The 19,864-nt window shown below is 39.3% G+C and overlaps 1 protein-coding gene across 11 annotated transcripts in view; it reads right to left on the bottom strand.

The window, feature by feature from the left end:
* git1 (G protein-coupled receptor kinase interacting ArfGAP 1) overlaps positions 1–19,864 on the bottom strand; it is a 167,804-nt gene that overhangs the window by 71,261 nt on the left and 76,679 nt on the right. For all 11 annotated transcript variants that reach the window (XM_048557558.2, XM_048557551.2, XM_048557552.2 and 8 more), the window contains exons 5-8: positions 16,747–16,833; positions 14,093–14,223; positions 9,770–9,864; positions 8,300–8,342 (exon numbers count right to left, since the gene is read on the bottom strand). In XM_048557558.2, the coding sequence (XP_048413515.1) occupies positions 8,300–8,342; positions 9,770–9,864; positions 14,093–14,223; positions 16,747–16,833 (356 nt within the window). The remainder of the gene's footprint in view (positions 1–8,299; positions 8,343–9,769; positions 9,865–14,092; positions 14,224–16,746; positions 16,834–19,864) is intronic.

Here is a 19,864-nt window from a genome sequence, read left to right as displayed (position 1 = left end):
GGTTCTACCTATTGTGCAATTACAGCAAGTTCACAGCATTCAATGCATTTCAATAGCAAGGCCAAGTTGGATGATTTTTAAATTTGGTTAATAGCTAAACAGCACAATTCAGACAGCAACCTTTGAGTATTTATGTTTAACAATTCATCTGCCCTGAAATCACATTATCATTTGCACATAAATCAGGACAAGTGCCAGTCAATTATATTTTTAAGAATAAAATCTGGCTCATTATTATGTACACATTAAAATATCAAGATATAGATGTACATAAAGTATTCTAGTTGTTCTCACCTCAACAAAATGGACATGGCAAATATTTTGTGAACATGAAAACAGGGTACCTCATTAAGTGTGAGAATTCAAAAATCAGTTACTATTTTTACATATTTTTTTATTTGTCAGTCATGGGTATCACTGGTTTGCTGGTATTTGTTGCGCAGCCCCACTGCTCTCAAGAAAGTGATGAGCTGCCTTTTCAACCACTGCAGTTCATGTGCTGTGGCCTGACCCATAATACCCTTAGACAGGGAATGCCAAGATTTTGACCTAGTAACATATCTCACTTTGCATGAGTGGTGGCGGGATTGATGCCCGCATTCTCCACTCCCTTATGATAGTAAAATGTAGAGTATGCAGGGCAGTTTGATCTTACAATAGGATAATAGGTCGGCACAACATCGTGGGCCAAAGGGCCTGTACTGTTCTACATTCTTAACAGTAAAGCAACAGCGATATATTTTCAAGTCAGGATAGGAAGTGGCTTGGAAAGGAACTTGCAGGTGATGATATTCTCATATATTAGGTGCCCTAGTCTTTCAAGACAGAACTGACCATCAGTTTGGAAGATGCCACCTAAAGAGTCTTGGTGAAATTTTGCAGTGCATCGTTTAAATCATAAACACTGCTGCTACAGGCAAGTGGGGAGTACTCCATCACACTCCTGATTTTGGGAGTCAGGAGGTGAGTGATTTGCCACAATATTTCTAGCCTCTGACCTGCTCTTGTAGCCACCGTTTTATGTCATAAGTCTTGTCGAGTTTCTGGTCAATGGTTACCCCAAGGTTGTTGATTGTGGGTATGGATGGCAGATTTTCTTCCCAAAAGGATCTTAGTCAGCCAAATGAATGCAGGAGGAGGCAGGTGACAACAGACAACCGAAGGGTCAATTTCTCATCTTTATTTCTTCTTTGTTTTTGGGCTGTTACTCATTCTTCAGTTTTTGGCTTCTAAGCAGAGTGACCCTTAATTCTTTTATTTTTCTGAACATTTTTGTCTCTTCTGCTATTTACGTATCCCACAGAGATTAAATGCGATGCATTCCACTGCCACATTTGGCAGTTAAGTTCCTGTAAGACTGGATGAGTGAACCTCTTCCCAATTTAAACAGGTATTTCTTCTCCATGGAAAATTTACACTATGAAATGTAAACAATTCTTTCAAATATACAGTCTAATATTTGGTTTGACAGTTCTGTCACATAACTATACATTTTTAGCACCATCCAGTTGTGCAATATCTTAGCTATTATATATTTAAAATGCATCAACAATCCTATGTTTATACAACACAAACCCATGACACTTGGAATAGTGCTTAAACCTCATTCAATAATTTGGCATGTTTTGGATAAAACCTTTTTAACTATATTTAAACAACATAACTATTTAAACTGATATAGCAACATGAGAAACTTGTTGCTTTCGTTAGAGAGAGGAAGGTTAAGAGGCAACTTAACAGAGACACACAAGATGATCAGAGGATTAGACAGGGTGGACAGTGAGAGCCTTTTTCCTCAGATGGTGATGGCTAGCATGAGAGGACATAGCTTTAAATTGATGGGTAGATATAGGGCAGATGTCAGAGGTAGGTTCTTTACTCAGAGAGAGTAGTAAGGGCGTGGAATGCCCTGCCTGCAACAGTAGTAGACTCACCAACTTTAAGGGCATTTAAATGGTCATTGGAAAAACATATGGATGATAATGGAATAGCGTATGTTAGATGGGCTTCAGATTGGTTTCACAATTCAGTGTAATATCGAGGGCCGAAGGGCCTGTACTGCGCTGTAATGTTCTACGTTCTATGTTCCCAAACTAAATTAGATCAGTTAATGCCTATCTACAAAACACAGATTCTAAATGGCCATTCGTAAAAGTCAGGATGGGAATAATTAGTTGGCTCCAAAGATTCTCAACCATGTTTTTTGAAAAACACTCAATATATGCTGCATCTTGTTAAATTGGCTCTGTCAAAACTATTTAAAAAGCTACTGGAAAACTGGTTAGAAGCTGAAGAATAATATTCCATCAGTGAAAGTGACTATACAATACTGTTACATCCAGAAAAGTTACAAACACCGTACAAGTTTAGACTGCAGAATACAATTCATCTCAGTCTTTCAACTTCAAACACAAATAACAAATACTCATCCAGGCTGTTCTTTTGGGAAAGACTAAGGTCTTAAAGCAAAATCTTTAATGTAAACATTAAAAAGTCATTGTATAACTTTTACATTTTATTTGAATTCTTACTTATGACATTGAATTTTCGAATGAAAACTAGGTAACTAAACTGTACAAAATGCAAGATTAGATACTGTCACCATAAAGTAACTACTGTGCCATACTGTGATACCTGTTACACTGAATATGTAGCATGTATCAAATCAGATATAATAGTGTAAATACGGTATCTTTTTATTTATTTATATTTTTGATTGTGGACTAAAATGAGAAAAGGACTGTTTCAAAAACCTAGGATTATGGAAGGATTCCAGCATTTCTTAAAAGCAAGCTATCAGCACTTGCTTTCATTGGTTTGTTCAAGCTGTGGGGGGTGGTTACGGCAGACGAGGTGGAGAAAGTGGGTGGTTATGAAGGGAAATTCGGCTGCCAGCAAGTAGTTGACTGGTCTCTGGAGTGGTTACTAGTTGTTGATAACAATGCTCTTCTACTTGCCAGGCTCCCAGGTAGCTGTCAGTTTGTGGGTGTGAATGTTTGGTCAGAAGCCTTCAGAGCCATGGAAAGAAACATACTGTCCGTAGTAAATGAAACATATCTCAAGCCTGAAGAAAGCTAGTTTATTTCCCCTCAGTTGCCTTCAGCTGCGGTGCGTAAACAATGATTTAGAGACTTCATAAGTGTGAACCAGTTGCTTTTTGTCTCCAGCAAGTAAAAGTACCCGCATAAGGAAGATCAAGCAGCAGCAAGTCCTAGCAAGCCAAGAGAATCATTTTGGCAAGCCCAAGGACGTGGTCCCTTGAACTGCTTTCCCTGTTTTCCTTCTACCCATAACACTTTTTTTGTGTCTAGTTGTGTGTGTTCAGGGAGAGTTTCACACGGGGGTTAGAATTTAACTAAATACAGTCATATGTCAAAAGTTCATAACTATTTATCTACAGCTAGATTCTACTTAATGGAATAAATATGATTTCTTATTATGTGTAGAAACCGGGTTCTATCAATCTGCATCTAAGAGACAGGTTAATTGGGGATCTTTAACTTTTGTGACATCTCCAGGAATATTGTGGCTTGATACCCTGCACACTACCCTAAGTGAGATGTAACAATGGAGAGATAGTCACATCTTCAGAATAATTCCATTGGTACCAGACTACTAATCTTGACTACTGGAAATAAATACACCTTTAAAAAGGAGACTTGTTCAAGCATATCTTAAACATTCCCTCACCAGAACCTAGGGCAGCACAGTGGCTCAGTGGTGAGCACTGCTGCCTCTCAGCACCAGGGACGCGGGTTCAATCACCCTTGGGCGATTGTCCATGCAGACCTTGCAAATTATCATGTCTGCGTGGGCTTTCTCCTGAGGGTCTAAAGGATGTGCAGGTTGGGAACGCTGGCCACGCTAAATTGCCCACAGTGTCCAGTGATGTGTAGGTTCGGTGGAGTGATGGAAAAATGCAGGGGCATAGTGGTTGTGTAGGGAGGTGGTGTGAGTGGAATGCTCTTCAGAGGGTTGGTGTCTCTGGACTCAACAGGCCGAATGGCCTGCTTCCACACTGTAGGGATTCTACGATTCTAGAGGTTACAGTGTTCCAAACATAATTTTGATGTCAGACAATGCCTGCTTGATATAGTTTATAAAAATCTAAATACCTTCCATCAAACCATAACACATCAATGTACTTCTTTTGGTTGGAATGAGAAACCTGCTACCACAAGGAGTTGTCGAGATAATCGGCAAAGATGCATTTAAGTGAAAGGGAGATACTACATGAGGGAGAAAGGAATAGAGGGATTATCTTAACGTAGTTAGATGACGATGAGTGGGTAAGATTCATGTGGGCTACACTGGATTATGACTGTTGGGATAAATTGTCTGATTCGATACTGAAAATAACACGCCAGACCCTGTAAGAGTACAAACAAGATTGTAAACTAACGAAAAAAATGCAGAAAATGCTTGTGATATTCAGCAGACCAGGCAGTTTCTATGAATCAAAAAACAATTCTTGATACAGGTTTTTTTTTCTGAAGCAGGGTCGCGACCCGAAACGTCAGTGTTCCTACTCCTCTGATGCTCTTTAGTCTGCTGTATTCCTCCAGCTCCACACTGTGTTATCTCATGATTCAGGTTGATGACATTCAACAGAACTGGGATAGGCAATGAAAAGCAAGGAGGGAAGGAAACAGAACCAAAAAGGGAAGATCTGCGATCTGTGGAGACTGGAGAGATTAAACAGCAAAAGGATTGGTGGGAGTGCAAGGTAAAAGCGAGTGATAATTGTACAAGAAACACTGGTTATGGATGAAGGAGGTACGAATGGCACATTGACAAACTTGAGGCATACAAACACCAAACTAACTGAAAATGAGTTTAAAACAAAATCTGCAAAAGGAAAATAAAAGTGTGGAGATAGAGAAAATTGGTGATTGGGATGGATTCATTACAGGTAGCAGGGTACAATGAAGTTCAGTTGAGGAAGTTTTGAGTATCAATAGATTTAGGGTACTTATTTCTTCATAGGCTATCCCAAAAATGGAGAAATTGAGGCAGGGAAAGGAAGAATCAGAGAGATAAATCACATCAGTGAGAGAGATAATAATGAGGCAAAACTGACGAAACTTTAGAACTGAGATGACATATAAAAAGGTGATGGAGGAGACAGGAGTTAGACTGGAACAAAGACTGCTCCACGTACTCCATCACTGCAGGCATAACATGGATCGACATAGCAATACCTTTTTATTTGGCAGAAGTGAGTGGAGTTAAAGGAAAAGTTATTCCACTAGCTGGGCCCCTGTTCAAGGGAGAAGCAGAGAGCGCTCAGACTGAACTGATGGCACATGACCATCACAAAAATGACATGGCCAAGGTTAGATAACTGAAAACTGTTCAAGTGACTGTGGGTACCTGAAGGGTTACTGTTATAGGTGGGAAGAAATGTAAGGTTATGATCTCAGTGGAGATGGATAAAGATAGATTTTCAAAGCCAGTGACACAAAGTATAGCACAACTAGATTTCACATTTTAGGAACTTTACTGTAACAAACTAAAATTAATGCAGACAACTGATGCACTAATCTAAATGCAGTCCTCATTAATACAACCAACAACCCCTGCCACCATTATAATATTACAACATTTTCAGCAGAGATATCATTCATAAGACCATAAGAAATACGAACGAGAGAGTGTGTTGATCAGCCCCTTGAGCCTCATCTCAAAAGAAATTACTCTTCGTCTCTGTCTTACTCCGAGATTATGCGCTTTGATCCTAGACTCTGAGCGGAAACTTCTTCTCAGCATTTATCCCACACAGATCCTTTAGAATCCTATATGTTTCAGTGAGATTGGAATTTAGAAGAATGAGAGGCAATGAGCAGAGTCCCATCAGAGACCTCCCAAACCCATCAGAGAAAATCTTCAATGTCTCTTTTTAAATAAAGCCTCTCCATCCAATTTTCTGAGTAAAATCAAATGGATTCACTGCAGCAAAGCAGCCTCTGGTGACTCCTTTGCCATTAAATTTCTGCAAGTCTCATTTTTTTGCCTTCAGCAACATTCTGCTTGCTGGCTAACCTGGTAGTCTTTTTCCTTGGTTTGATACAGCAACACCTGTTCTTGGGCTTCTTCCTGAAAGTTCTGTCTGAAAAAGAGTGTGCATACAGCAAAGTCAGCTGCCTCCTCCTGCGTTCTGGTGTTTAAATTGGGGTTTTCAATAGATTTTGAGCAAAATCTCAATTCCTATGACAACCAGACCACATGGTTAAGTCTCTGGATATAGATTTCACAGCTGGTCACATCTCAGTGGCTAAACTATTCCAACTTATCTTGAATTAAAGAAGACAGTTTAAAACATAACCATCCTTTGAGTCAAGCAGTCATAACAAAAGGGATGTAAAAATACTTCCAATCTCAACTTTAATCAGTTCGGTCAGGCAAGAACAGGTTGGGAGAAAAAAAAATGTCTCAGACCATTACAGTTTGCGGATATGGGAAAAGCAGAAGATACAAGCTATTCAGCATTGCAGGATTTTGTGCATAATGGTTTTGGAGGGTGGCAGATATTGAGAGGGGATGAGGGAAGAATCATCAACTGAAGGACTGAACATTCATTGATAAGGCTTGGGAGACATAGCAGAAAATGACAAAAAAAAGTTGGTGTTTGGTCTCTGCTAAGTGGGAATTAGTTTGCCACAAAGCAATGGTACTGCTTTTGTCAACAGGTTTGGATCTAAGAGAATGGAGAATGGCATTCAGCATGTTCAGAGGGAGACAGGTTATACAGTAAGAGAGGGGAGCAAAGAAAATTAAATAACAATGTTGCCCTTATGGTTCCCAATAGAGAGCTGAAGGTAAGATGGGTCAGAGAGACAGAGCCAACTGGAGCAGAAATGTCAGATGTGCCAAGTTAAACAAACCAGTGTTGGCAAAAGATTCATTACAAATATTTACAGCATTTCCCATATGTATTTACGATTTCCAGCAGTATTTTGTTTTATACTTGTGAATTGGGAAATTTTCCAAAATCTTTGGTCCCAGTTTGTAGCAGATACCATAGTGCAGTTACAGGAAGTCATCCCCTTTATGATGTAGCAAATAAGCATAATTTGAATGCATTGAACAAGCACGTAAAACATCCGAAAGGTAGTTCTGAATCATCTGAATACTCATGGGATGTGAATAAGCTACCTCATTTTGTAACAAGGGCCACTGGCAAATTACAGAGGCTGTTCTATAGCTACATAACTAAAAATTGCACACCTAAATCATCACAGGTAAATGAGCTGCAGAACTCCAAGAATGAAAGTCAATGTAGCACACAATGAGGAGAACAGTGAAGTCAGAATGACAATGCATGGAGAACCATTTCATATTCTGAAACAGATACATTTATTATTGGTGTACACTAAGAATCCAGAGTCAATGTTAAATGGAGATGTGAAGTTTCATCTGAAGTAGATGTCCATACAGTTTGGCTGTCACTAATGATGCACAACTCTTTAAAGTCTCAAATACTATTTAAAAAAATTAACTCAACTAGGTAACGGCACATAATGCCAGTTTGAAGCAGGGCCTTTTATTCATCTTTTAAAAATCAAGCTAGAGAAGTATACAAGTTAGCTTGAACTTGTAATTGTACAAAAAATTCCAACACATGATTAGACAATTTTGAAACCTGTTATTGTTACAATTTACTACACACGAATCAATGAAATAAGGCACGGAATAGAGAACATCAATCAAATGAATCTTAAAAACAGCCAAATCTATCAATGTGATCACTTTATGAAACAGGATTAAAATTTAATTCCAAGTAAAATTGGACATCTTTAAGTATTAGCATGGTAAGAAATACGTTTTGGCTAGATTTGGAATATCTTTGTAAAATGCAAAAAGACAAAAAAGAAAAAAATTAATACTGCCACAAACTTCACAGTATAACAGGAATGACCCAATTACTGAACAAAGTTACGAGCATCGTGCCAAAATCAAGATGGCTAAATTCTTAAACTTCTCAGTGCTTATCAGAAGGTGATCATTGCATTTAACAGCAATTATGACAGCCAGCAAATTCTTATTAAAACTATCAGGCAAAGGAAGTTTTGAATATGTTGTAAATCTGTAAGGTTACTGCACGTCATAAATTCAATTTGTGAATTCCACTTTTAAGGCTAGGCTGAAAATAAAGCTGAGATTAAAAACTGGAACTGGGTTTGATATTGTCAAGCTGTGAAGCAGGAACATCACTAAGTTCAAAGTAAAGAAATGGGAAAACAACCACCAAAAACCAATTAATCCCTCAGCTTTGATGTGTAGCAAGGTGGAGTCTCACCTGTCAGCCATCTGGGGAATGACGTAATGCCCATTTTTGTGATCTGTGGATAAAGGAGAATGAAAACATCAGTGTGATGTTAATAAACCATTTGGTGGTGTGGCCTATGTCAAAAGAGAGACACTGTCGCTCTCTGCTCAAGTGAGCAATCCTTAGAGTAATATTTCAGGCTTCATATTCAGCGGAAAGCTGAATTAGTACTTCAATTAGTACTTCACAGTGCTTTGCAAGTTGTCTGCACCGTACACACATACTATTAGATATTAACTCAGTTTAAAAATGCCCAGCTCCGATATGTTATTTGTTAATTTTTTTAAAAAAGGGCAGTATTTACCTAAGGGTATTGCATTCACACCCGTAGCACAGCACTATAAAAAATTAGGAAAATAAAGGTTGCTATCTACCAGAACAGCATTAATTTTTGAACTATTATTGCTTCATGTTGCATTAAAAAAAATCTTGTTTTATCACAACATAAGAAACCCTAGTAGATGCAATTAAGCAAGTTTCATCATGTATAGGTACATTAGCCAAATTTACTGCAAGAAAGGCAAAGTAAAATTATCCAAGTTTGATTTTTTCAAAAATTCTAACAGGTGTGGGCAATACAAGCAAAGCCACATTTATTGTTTATGAAAAAGGCACTAGTAGACTCTATCCTTGCTGCACTCAACAGAACAAGCAATTGTGGGAGAAACAAGACTCTTGCATAAGGTGGACTCATCCATATTCACACGTCTCACAGCTCTGTCAATAATAGAAGGTGGAGACACAATGCTATAATGAGTGGAATATAAATACGTCTAAGGATCTGGGATGTTCTTAACTTTTATGAGCTATGAAGTTCTTGAACATGTTGCAGCATTGCAATGTGGCTCAGGCATCGACCACTGGTGCATAATCGCAGCAGTATCTACCATATGCAAGATACAGCGCAGCAACTTGCCAAACCTCTATCAACATTTCCCAAACTCAACAACTACCACTTACACTCTCCCCCAAAAGCACTGTAAGGGTGTGTGTATAAATGTATATTATATATAACCAGATGGACTGCAACAATTCAAGAAAGCAACTCACCATGCCTTCTCATAGGCTATGAGGAATGAGCAACAAGTACTGGTCTTGAGAATGACACACACATCCCAAACAGTAAAGAAGTTTTACAGGATAAGTTGCAGGATCACAACTTTACATGTGGGTTACCAAGTTGAGATTTGCAGTATTCACAATTGATTACCTCCCTAACGTTACCATGGGAAATGCATGCCTTTAGAAAAAAAGCTTCAGTCAAATGACTAACATTAAAATTGTATTTGTTAGTAAATTTTAGGTTCAGGATTATGGGAGATTGGGCCATTTCATTGAATCACAACACTGGAACCTTTAGTATTACACTTGCCCTTATCAAGTGGCCATATTCAGAGCATATAGAGGGATATAGTTCAGGTGTTTGCAGAAATCACTTACCAGGCCTCCGTCCACAAAGGTAATATGCCAATCTATCTGTAAGTTCATACTGACACTCCACCAGCCTGTCAGCCAGATCATGGTGATTTGCTTGCCTAACAAGGTTGAGGAATAAAGATAACAGGGAAGTGAGAACAAGAATTTAGCACTACTTGTGATTAGCTGACTTGAAATTCAGTCCCTTTGATTCACACATGTTTTTTGTTTTGTTTTTTGTTTAAACATTAAAACAAAAAAGGGTGTACGGTTACAAACAGAATGGTCACAAAGCACGAATCAAACTATCATTTATACAAAAATGCACAAAACGAGGAACTCTTGGAATCTGTAAGATTTTTTTCCTTTTTCCCCCCGCTTTGGGATGTGAGTATTGCTAACAAGGATAGCATTTGTTGTCCATCCCTTGTAACCTTTGATCAGAGTGGCTTTCTGGATCATTTAGGGGGATAGCTAAAAGTCAACAGTTATTGTTGTGGATCTGGAATCACACTTGGGCCACAGTCAGGTAAGGGTGGCAGAGTAGGCATAGTCAGCATGGATTTATGGACAGGAAATCTGATTTGACAAATTTGCAGGGAATTTTTACACGCTATCAGAATCGATAAAGCCAAATCAGTAGATGTAATATGCTTGGGTTTTCGGGAGACGTTTGATATAGCACCCCAAAGGAGGTTGGTCAGCTAAATTACAGTACATGGAGTCAGAGATAATGTGCTCTCAACATTTAATAGAACATAGAACATTACAGCACAGTACAGGCCCTTCGGCCCTCGATGTTGTGCCGACCTGCCATACCGATCTCAAGCCCATCTAAGCTACACTATTCCATGTATGTCCATATGCTTATCCAATGACGACTTAAATGTACCTAAAGTTGGCGAATCTCCTACTGTTGCAGGCAAAGCGTTCCATTGCCTTACTACTCTCTGAATAAAGAAACTACCTCTTACATCTGTCCTATATCTTTCACCCCTCAATTTAAAGCTATGCCCCCTTGTGCTCGCCGTCACCATCCTAGGAAAAAGGCTCTCCCTATCCACCCTATCTAACCCTGATTATTTTATATGTTTCAATTAAGTCACCTCTCAACCTTCGTCTCTCTAATGAAAAACAGCCTCAAGTCCCTCAGCCTTTCCTCGTAAGACCTTCCCTCCATACCAGGCAACATCTTAGTAAATCTCCTCTGCACCCTTTCCAAAGCTTCCACATCCTTCTTATAATGTGGTGACCAGAACTATACGCAATACTCCAAGTGCGGCCGCACCAGAGTCTGGTACAGCTTCACCATAACCTCTTGGTTCTGGAACTAGATCCCTCTATTAATAAAAGCTAAAACACTGTATGCCTTCTTAACAGCCCTGTCAACCTGGGTGGCAGCTTTCAAGGATCTGTGTACATGGACACCGAGATCTCTCTGCTCATCTACACTACTAAGAATCTTACCATTAGCCCTGTACTTTGCCTTCCGGTTACTCCTACCAAAGTGTATCACCTCACACTTGTCTGCATTAAACTCCATTTGCCACCTCTCAGCCCAGCTCTGCAGCTTATCTATGTCTCTCTGCAACCTACAGCTTCCTTCGTCACTATCCACAACTCCACCGACCTTAGTGTCGTCTGCAAATTTACTAACCCATCCTTCTACGCCCTCATCCAGGTTGTTTACAAAAATGACAAACAGCAGTGGACCCAACACCGACCCTTGTGGTACACCACTAGTATAACTGGTCTCCAGGATGAACATTTCCCATCAACTACCACCCTCTGTCTTCTTTCAGCAAGCCAATTTCCGATCCAAACTGCTATATCTCCCACAATCCCATTCCTCCGCATTTTGTACAACAGCCTATTGTGGGGAACCTTATCGAACGCCTTGCTGAAATCCATATACACCATATCAACCAGTTTACTCTCATCCACCTGTGTGGTCACCTTCTCGAAGAACTCAATAAGGTTCGTTAGGCACGACCTTCCCTTCACAAAACTGTGCTGACTCTCCCTAATCATTTTATTCTTTTCTAGATGACTATAAATCCTATCCCTTATAACCTTTTCCAACACTATACCAACAACTGAGGTAAGGCTCACTGGTCTATAATTACCAGCGTTGTCTCTACTCCCCTTCTTGAACAGGCGAACCACATTTGCTATCCTCCAGTCATCTGGCACTATTCTTGTTTAAGATGGGCTAACAGACAGAAATCTGAGTGGAAGTAAACTGGTCATTCTTGCATTAGCAGGCTGTGATTCTTGGGGTACCAAATGTAAAATTTCCAAGTCAATGGATGACACAAAGCATTTGTGTGGGAGTGAGAAGCCATCTCAGCAGGAAGATCTTTTAAATACTTTTTGGGGGCATAAGAAGGAGTTGCTTGTCTGGAGACAGTGTATCCTCAGGGTAGAATTTTATACCATTCATCACCGAAGCCACAATCTGAGTTTGGAACTCCTGTGTCAGCCTGGAGTTCGAGCATTCTGAAATAAACGTGTGATCATAGAATTGCGATAGTGTGGAATCCCTTTACAAGTCCACACTGAACCTCAGAGCATCCCACCCAGACCTCTATAACGCATCTAATTTACACCTCCCTGAACACTACGGGCAATTTAGCATGGCCAATCCTAATAAAGTGCACATCTTTGGACTGTGGCAGGAAACCGGAGCACCCGGAGAAAACCCACGCAGACATGGTGAGAATGTGCAAATGCCACACAGACAGTCACCCGAGGCTAGAAATAGAACCTGGGTCCCTGGCGCTGTGAGGCTGCAGTGTTAACCACTGTGCCGTCCTAACGGTCATGTTTGCAGAAGTCATAAAGAGTCAATAACATCTCCAAGGAAAATTTACTTTTCTCCCCCTCCAATTTCGGACTTTGGTGCTCCAAAAAGGAGGATTGTGAGCTATAATTGTGAAAAATGGTTTTATTGAAACATTTATTTTCTCCCTCACATCCAACCCTTTAAGTGGCTCTCAATAACCATAACATCATTTTCATTTACAGTTTCATATTATCACGAAGTCAATTTATAAAAACTTGAGATATATAATCATAAAATAGGCATTCAAGAGGAAGACAGATAAGCATCTAACAGAGGAATAGGTTATGCTGATTAAGTTTAATGAAATCTGTGTAGAGGAGCTGCTTGTATGAAGCCTGATGACCACTTAGGCCTATTTTGCTGAATGGCTTGTTTCTATGCTAAATAACCATTTGTATGTCAACACCTTTAAAATGATTTACACAAGAGGCCGTTGGAAAAAACATTAAATCTACACTCTGAGAAACTTAAAATGTCGATACTAAACAGGTTCCTCCTTGTTCCTACATCTTTTTCATGTATTATAGGTCTTTTGCATTGAACATTGACTTCCTTTGAAAATTCTTGAAAATGGCTTTATTTATTGTGAATGACTAATAGGATGGCATTGCATTCTCTTTGATAACCAGTAAAATTTTCAAGTCGCATAGAACTACTTCTTCAGATGCACTTGTGTTGCTGAAATGCATAACTTTTATCACATCAAGTTAGCATCTAATTTCCTGAGCATGTACCAAGGGCAACATCTTCGAAGATTAAAACTATCAACATTTCATGATAGAATCTGCATAAATCTATCATCCTTTCACCTTACTTAGGTAATTCTAAAGCAAAAGCATTGAACATGGCATATATATCAAAATACACACAACAGCACATGTTCACAGCAGAAATATGTGTTTATCTCAAATAATCCAGGTACAAGACCTTACGAAATAGGAATAGGAGTAGGCCTTCTGACCCCTCGAGCCTGTTATGCCACTCAATATGATCATGGCTGATCGGATATTCCTCATGCCCACTTTCCTGTGTTCTCCCTGTAACCCTCGATTCCTCTACTGATCAAAAATCTATCCCAGCCTTGAACATACATAAGGAGTGTGCCCCCACAGCTTTCTGTTACATGGAGTTCCAAAAACTGTTAACCCTCCGAGAAGAAATTCCTCCTCATCTCAGTCTTAAACTGACACTCTTTAATTCTGAGTCTATGTTGTCTGGTCCTAGATGTTCCCATGAGGGGAAACATCCTTTGAGAGCTTATTCAGTCAAACTCCTTAACAATCATGTATATTACAATGAGATCACCTCTCACTTTTCTAAACTTCAATGTGTGGAGTCCCAACCCTACCCCAAGCAACCTACTGCCTTCCACACATTTAAGTTAGCCACCTAAACAATGGCTCTAACCCCTGTAAAGAGCACAGTGATTTGTAGCAGGAATAGCAATGAAACAAAAAATGTACAAAGTGACTGAGGCCTCCTACCTGCACCCTACCACTGACCTGGCATAATCAATGGGAGTTCTACCATTAACGTCAGGTGCTCCAGGATCCGCACCATAGACAACTAAAAGTTCAGCCTGGTGTACTTGTCCTGCTTTAGCAGCCACGTGCAAGGGTGTGGTACCTTTTTCCTGATGAATAGAAAACACAAATATTTTCAATAAAACCAGCAAGTTATAAGTACACAAGCGTACTTACAGACTCCATTTGTAATGCAGCATTTCACAAGCACACAAGGATAAAACATTGATGGGCATGGCAGTTCAAACAGTTTTTACTGCATCCTCCAATGAAGCGTTTACTACTGTAGGTAGTACATTTTTTACACAAGTTCCGAGTATCATGTAGTTTAAACATTCTCAATATAGTTCCCAAAACTCCAAGATAAAATTAATAGTACTGTGCATAAATAAGTACTAAATCATCAATGACATCCAGAAATTACTGGGATAGCTGCTGCAAAGCTGGAAATGTTCACATCCGAGCAAAGGGGTGCTTTACTGAGATCTAAATTAAGACACTGGAACTGAGGAGGAGATGTTTTCTGTCACTGACAGTTACCTCAATTCATATAAAATTTCTTCAAAAATATATCTGCACAAACTGAAGTTAAAATGTTAATGCATTCAACAGTAAATGCATTACATGATGAGGGACCAAGTAATAGTAGATCAAGAAAGTAGCAGGATCAATCTTGACAGTGCTGTGTTAACTAATTGGGGCGGCACGGTGGCTCAGCGGTTAGCACTGCAGTCTCACCGCGCCAGGGACCCAGGTTCGATTCCAGACTCGGGTAACTGTCTGTGTGGAGTTTGCACATTCTCCCTGTGTCTGCGTGGGTTTCCTCCGGGTGCTCCGGTTTCCTCCCTAACTCTATCGCACAGTCCAAAGATGTGCAGGGTGGGTGGATCGACCATGCTAAATTGCCCGTAGTGTTTAGGGGTGTGTGGCTTATAGGGGGATGGGTCTGGGTGGGATGCTTCAAGAGGCAGTGTGGACTTGTTGGGCTGAAGGGCCTGTTTCCACACTGTAGGGAATCTAATCTAATCTAACCTCAACGAGAGTAGTTACGGAATGACCGCAACCATGTCTCTTTGAGTGAAGGAGCAGAGGATTGCAAAGCTGAAAAGACAGTGGGAGCGGTTCTATGGGAAAGGGGCTTCTGATGAATCTTTCAAAGAACAGACACAGGGATAATAAAACAAAAAAACTTCCCTCTGTGCTGCATCATTTTCTGATTGGCTTTAGCTATGTTTTATTTCAATTTGGAATCCTGATTCAGAGTTTGATTTATGGACATCCACAAAGGATAGCACTAGATTTAGCTGTGATGCCATCTGATGGTTGAACTACCCACCAATCTTCATTGGTCATTTTTTTAAAAGACACAATAAACACTGGAACTGAATGCATGCATTTTTTGAAAAAAAAATTGGAAGGAACGAGTGTTTTCTAAACTGAACAATGAATAATCCAGTTTTTACAACAAATGCTTCTATGACATTTCACTTCTAAATCATTTATAAAGGTCATTCAGTTTGGTGAATTACATCCTAGTACGCACAAAGAAAAGCAGACAAAACCTGTTTCAATTTGAATATATTAAATGGACTAGTCCATTTTGTCTGTTCTTACTTTTGTTTCTTTCAGAACACTTTGTAGTACAAAACGTTACGTGAATCATTCTATTCTCACTTGCAGAACTGATGTCATACTGCCAAACTATTAATTGGAAAATGCAGTAATTGTACATCAAATCCCATGACAGAGAACAAAAAGACAGATGGGAGAGTGCAATGCCTTAAAACAGATTTGGTCAATATCTTAAACTGAGCAAAAACAAAGTTGCTGGAAAAGCTCAGCAGGTCTGGCAGCATCTGTGGAGGAGAAAAAGAAAGAGTTAACGTTTCGGGAACTCAGTTCAGAGGAAGGGTCACCGGACCCAAAATGTTAACATGTTTTTCTCCTCCACAGATGCTGCTAGACCTGCTGAGCTTGTCCAGCAACTTTGATTTTGTTCCTGATTTACAGCATCCGCAGTTCTTTTGGTTGTTATCTTAAATTGAGCCTCAACTGATTTATGATTCAAGAATTAAGACTCAAGTTATATGCGGTAGCCCAGAGCATGTATCAATTTTTCATTTACTATAAAATGGCACCAGTGAGTTTGCAGATTTTTGCTCAGATTGATATCATGAACAAAAGTGTTTTCTGCTGTCTGATCATATAGCTTTTGTACAAGTTAACATTGCTAAACTGAAATACTACGGGATTTAAAGATTTTGTACTGATAATTTATTTTTCAATTGAACAGTCAAGATCAACCAGCACAGAATAGCAGTGTGCCAATCTGCATGAACTAGTTGAAAATCTTAAGATATCTGCTAAAATTAACTTAGAATTTGGTAAGTAAGAATTTAACTTGCTTAAAATGGAAGAATTGTGCACTGCTCTTTCTCCCCTTAGATCCAGGCACTGGAGGAGATGATAACAAAATAGAAACAAAATACAAAAGCATAAAGCAGATTTAGTCGTCATCCAAAAGTGAAAGGTCATCAAAGTGGTTTTCCTTCTGGTTTTAACTGGTATACTTAATTAGGACAGATTATGAAATGCTAGGAATCATGGAAAACATACACCATAATGAACTTTACCGGGTGAAAGAAGTTGGCCTGTGCTCCCAGAGACAACAGCCGAAGACATGTCTCCAGATTCCCTGTGCGCACACTGGAGTGCAGTTGCTGTTACAAGGAAAAGAAAAGGACATACATTAATTAAAATTATGAATACAATGTAATGAAAACATTTTTATACATTATAGAAGTCAAACTGCATGCATGATCTATTTCTTAATATTTTGTCAAGACTCACTTGTAATTTCAACCATATCTCCAATCCTAATGGCCAGAATGGGCATAGAGGACTTTTCTTAAAATAATAATATGGCTGAGCAATGAACTGGTCTATTTTTCCATGATCCTTCCAGTTTTACCATCATTTCAGAATTCTACTCAATTCTATCCCAAAATGAAATATTTATCAGTCAACTATACTATATGACATTAAAGTGAGGAGTTTCAACTCCAAATTTCCAGCAGCACAGTTCCCTATTATTTTATTTAGAAAGTACCACATTTCTTGCGTCCCATAGATTACGCCAGGATGGAATATGCTTACACATTTCTTACATGTACATATGCATATCTTCAGGCTGGATGCAATTTGGTTATTTGTTGACAATTAACTTGCCATTAGAGCAGAGATCACGAGACCTCTACAAAAATATTAACATGCTACAGTGGACAGTGCTTTTGAGGTAGGGAAAATGTCAATTGTGACACAGAAGAGGGGTATTTATTTTTCAATAAAACAATCAAGGTCAAGTGGCATAGAATAGCACCGTGCACAATCTGCCTGTACTGGGATCGAGACAGAGTTGTGTACCATAAGAAATAATATGCTGCTCCTCAACATAGACAGTTAAACAGATCAAGTACAAATGAAAAGTAACAGCACTTTTTTTTAAAAAAGCAAATGATACAGCATTACTGAGAAGTGTTAAATGTAGATTTCCACGACTGATTTTTGCACTGGACAGATCCTAAACTTAGTTACTGGGAAATACACAGGAGACTAAATGCTTTCTTTGCAAAGATTTAACAAATGATATTTTCAGAATTCTCTGACAAAACCATTTACATTTGTATTTTAGTCAGGTAGTATAAATAATACCAAAATATCTTTATAATGTATTTAGGCAATCATTTTCACTTTCAGATGTGAAGTCATAATTTTATTTAGGAAGTTCTAGCTTGCTTGTGTGCCATATCTGGGAGCACGACTTATTCGCCTTTTAGAAAATTATTTCCTTATTAAACCAAAATGGAATATAGATACATATTTCCTACATGCACACATTTTGCTAATATCTTACCATTCACAACAGAATGATAACCAAAATTAAAAATTCAGGTGCTGTTCTAAATCCAATTTGCAAATAGAAAACAACAGATTTTGCTCATGAGGATCAGCATATTTTCTGAGGTGAGAGATTATTCTCATCAGAGAAATATACATGAAATCAATACATTTTGCATATCTTATCTCTACATAACATTAAACCTCTGTACACACACTTGTTACAGCACTAAATAAGTAACTATTTGAAGACTAGTAAAAACTTCTAGTAAATGAAGCTATTTTCTTGGGCCTCACAAATTGGTTAAGGGGTAGTCTCATTACAGAATGAAGACATTTTAATGGGATCATAGCATTTGACAAGGTTCATTCACATTAGCTTGTACACATTGACAATGCATTTTTCTTAAAGTGCTCCAGGGCAAGATATAGCTTGCAATCTTTCCACTGGCATTTCAGATGCTGTGAGAAAATTTCTCCCAAAGAATATGAAATTGAAGCACTGTAAATAAGGTCATAAAGATGGACATCAGAAGACCATGAATTTTTCACTGGGTTTCTGAGAGTTCTGCTAAGGATTTTTGCTAATAATTGCACAGAAACAGCGTGTGCATCACTACAACATGCTTCATCTCTATGCCACTGGACAAAAAGATTCTGCGAGTAGATACTATAACTAGACTAGAGGGGAGGCCATATTGAATTTGGTGCTTGGCAATGAACCAGGCCAGGTGTCAGATCTCTTGGTGGGAGAGCATTTCGGTGATAGTGATCCCAGCTCCCTGACCTTTACAACAGTCATGGAGAGGGATAGGAGTAGACGGTAAGGGGAAGTATTTAAATGGGGGAGGGGGAATTACAATGCTATTTGGCAAGAACTACGGAGCACCAATTAGGATCAGATGTTCAGGGAAATGCACGACAGAAATGTGGAGGTTGTTTAGGGAGCATTTGCTACAGGTACTGGATAGGTCTGTCCTACTGAGGCAAGGAAGTGATGGTAAGGTGAAGGAACCTTGGACAACTAAACATGTGGTACACCTCGTCAAGAGGAAGGAGGAAGCTTACTTAAGGCTGAGGAAGCAAGGATCAGACAGGGCTCTAGAGATCTACAAGGTAGCCAGGAAGGAACTGAAGAATGGACTTAGGAGAGCTAGAAGGGGGTATGAGAAAACCGTGGCAGGTAGGATCAAGGAAAACCCCAAGGCTTCCTATGCTTATGCGAGGAACAAGAGGATGGCCAGAGTGAGGGTAGAGCCAATCAGAGACAGTAGAGGGAACTTTTGCACAGAGGTAGGGGAAGTCCTTAATGGTGAATACTGAAGCAAAGTATTCAATGAGAGGAACCTTTATGTTTGTGAGAACAGCATGACACGGCCAGATATGCTTGAACAGGGTGATGCTAGGAAGGAGGATGTGCTAGAAATTTTGAAAGACATGAGAACAGACAAGTCCCCCGGGCCAGACAGGATATACCCAAGATACTGCTGCCCCTTTAGCGATGATCTTTGCGTCTTCACTGTCCAATGGAGTAGTCCCAAATGTTGGAGGGTGGCAACTATCATTCCCTTGTTCAAGAAAGGGAATGGGGTAATCCTGGGAATTACAGACCGGTCAGTCTTACTTCTGTGGTGAGCAAATTATTTGAGAGGATTCTGAGAGACAGTATTTATGATTGTTTGGAAAAGCACAGTTTGATTAGAAATAGTTAGCATGGCTTTGAAGGGGGCAAATCATGTCTCACAAACCTCGTTGAATTATTTGAGGATGTGACAAAACACATTGATAAGTGAATGGGGTGTATATGGATTTTAGCAAAGCATTTGATAAGGTTCCCCATGGTAGGCTCATTCA

Source organism: Stegostoma tigrinum, chromosome 27, assembly GCF_030684315.1.
Source record: "Stegostoma tigrinum isolate sSteTig4 chromosome 27, sSteTig4.hap1, whole genome shotgun sequence".
NCBI lineage: Eukaryota > Metazoa > Chordata > Chondrichthyes > Orectolobiformes > Stegostomatidae > Stegostoma > Stegostoma tigrinum.
The sequence above is the reverse complement of the archived record's forward strand: the minus strand, read 5'-3'. Positions and strand labels throughout refer to the sequence as shown.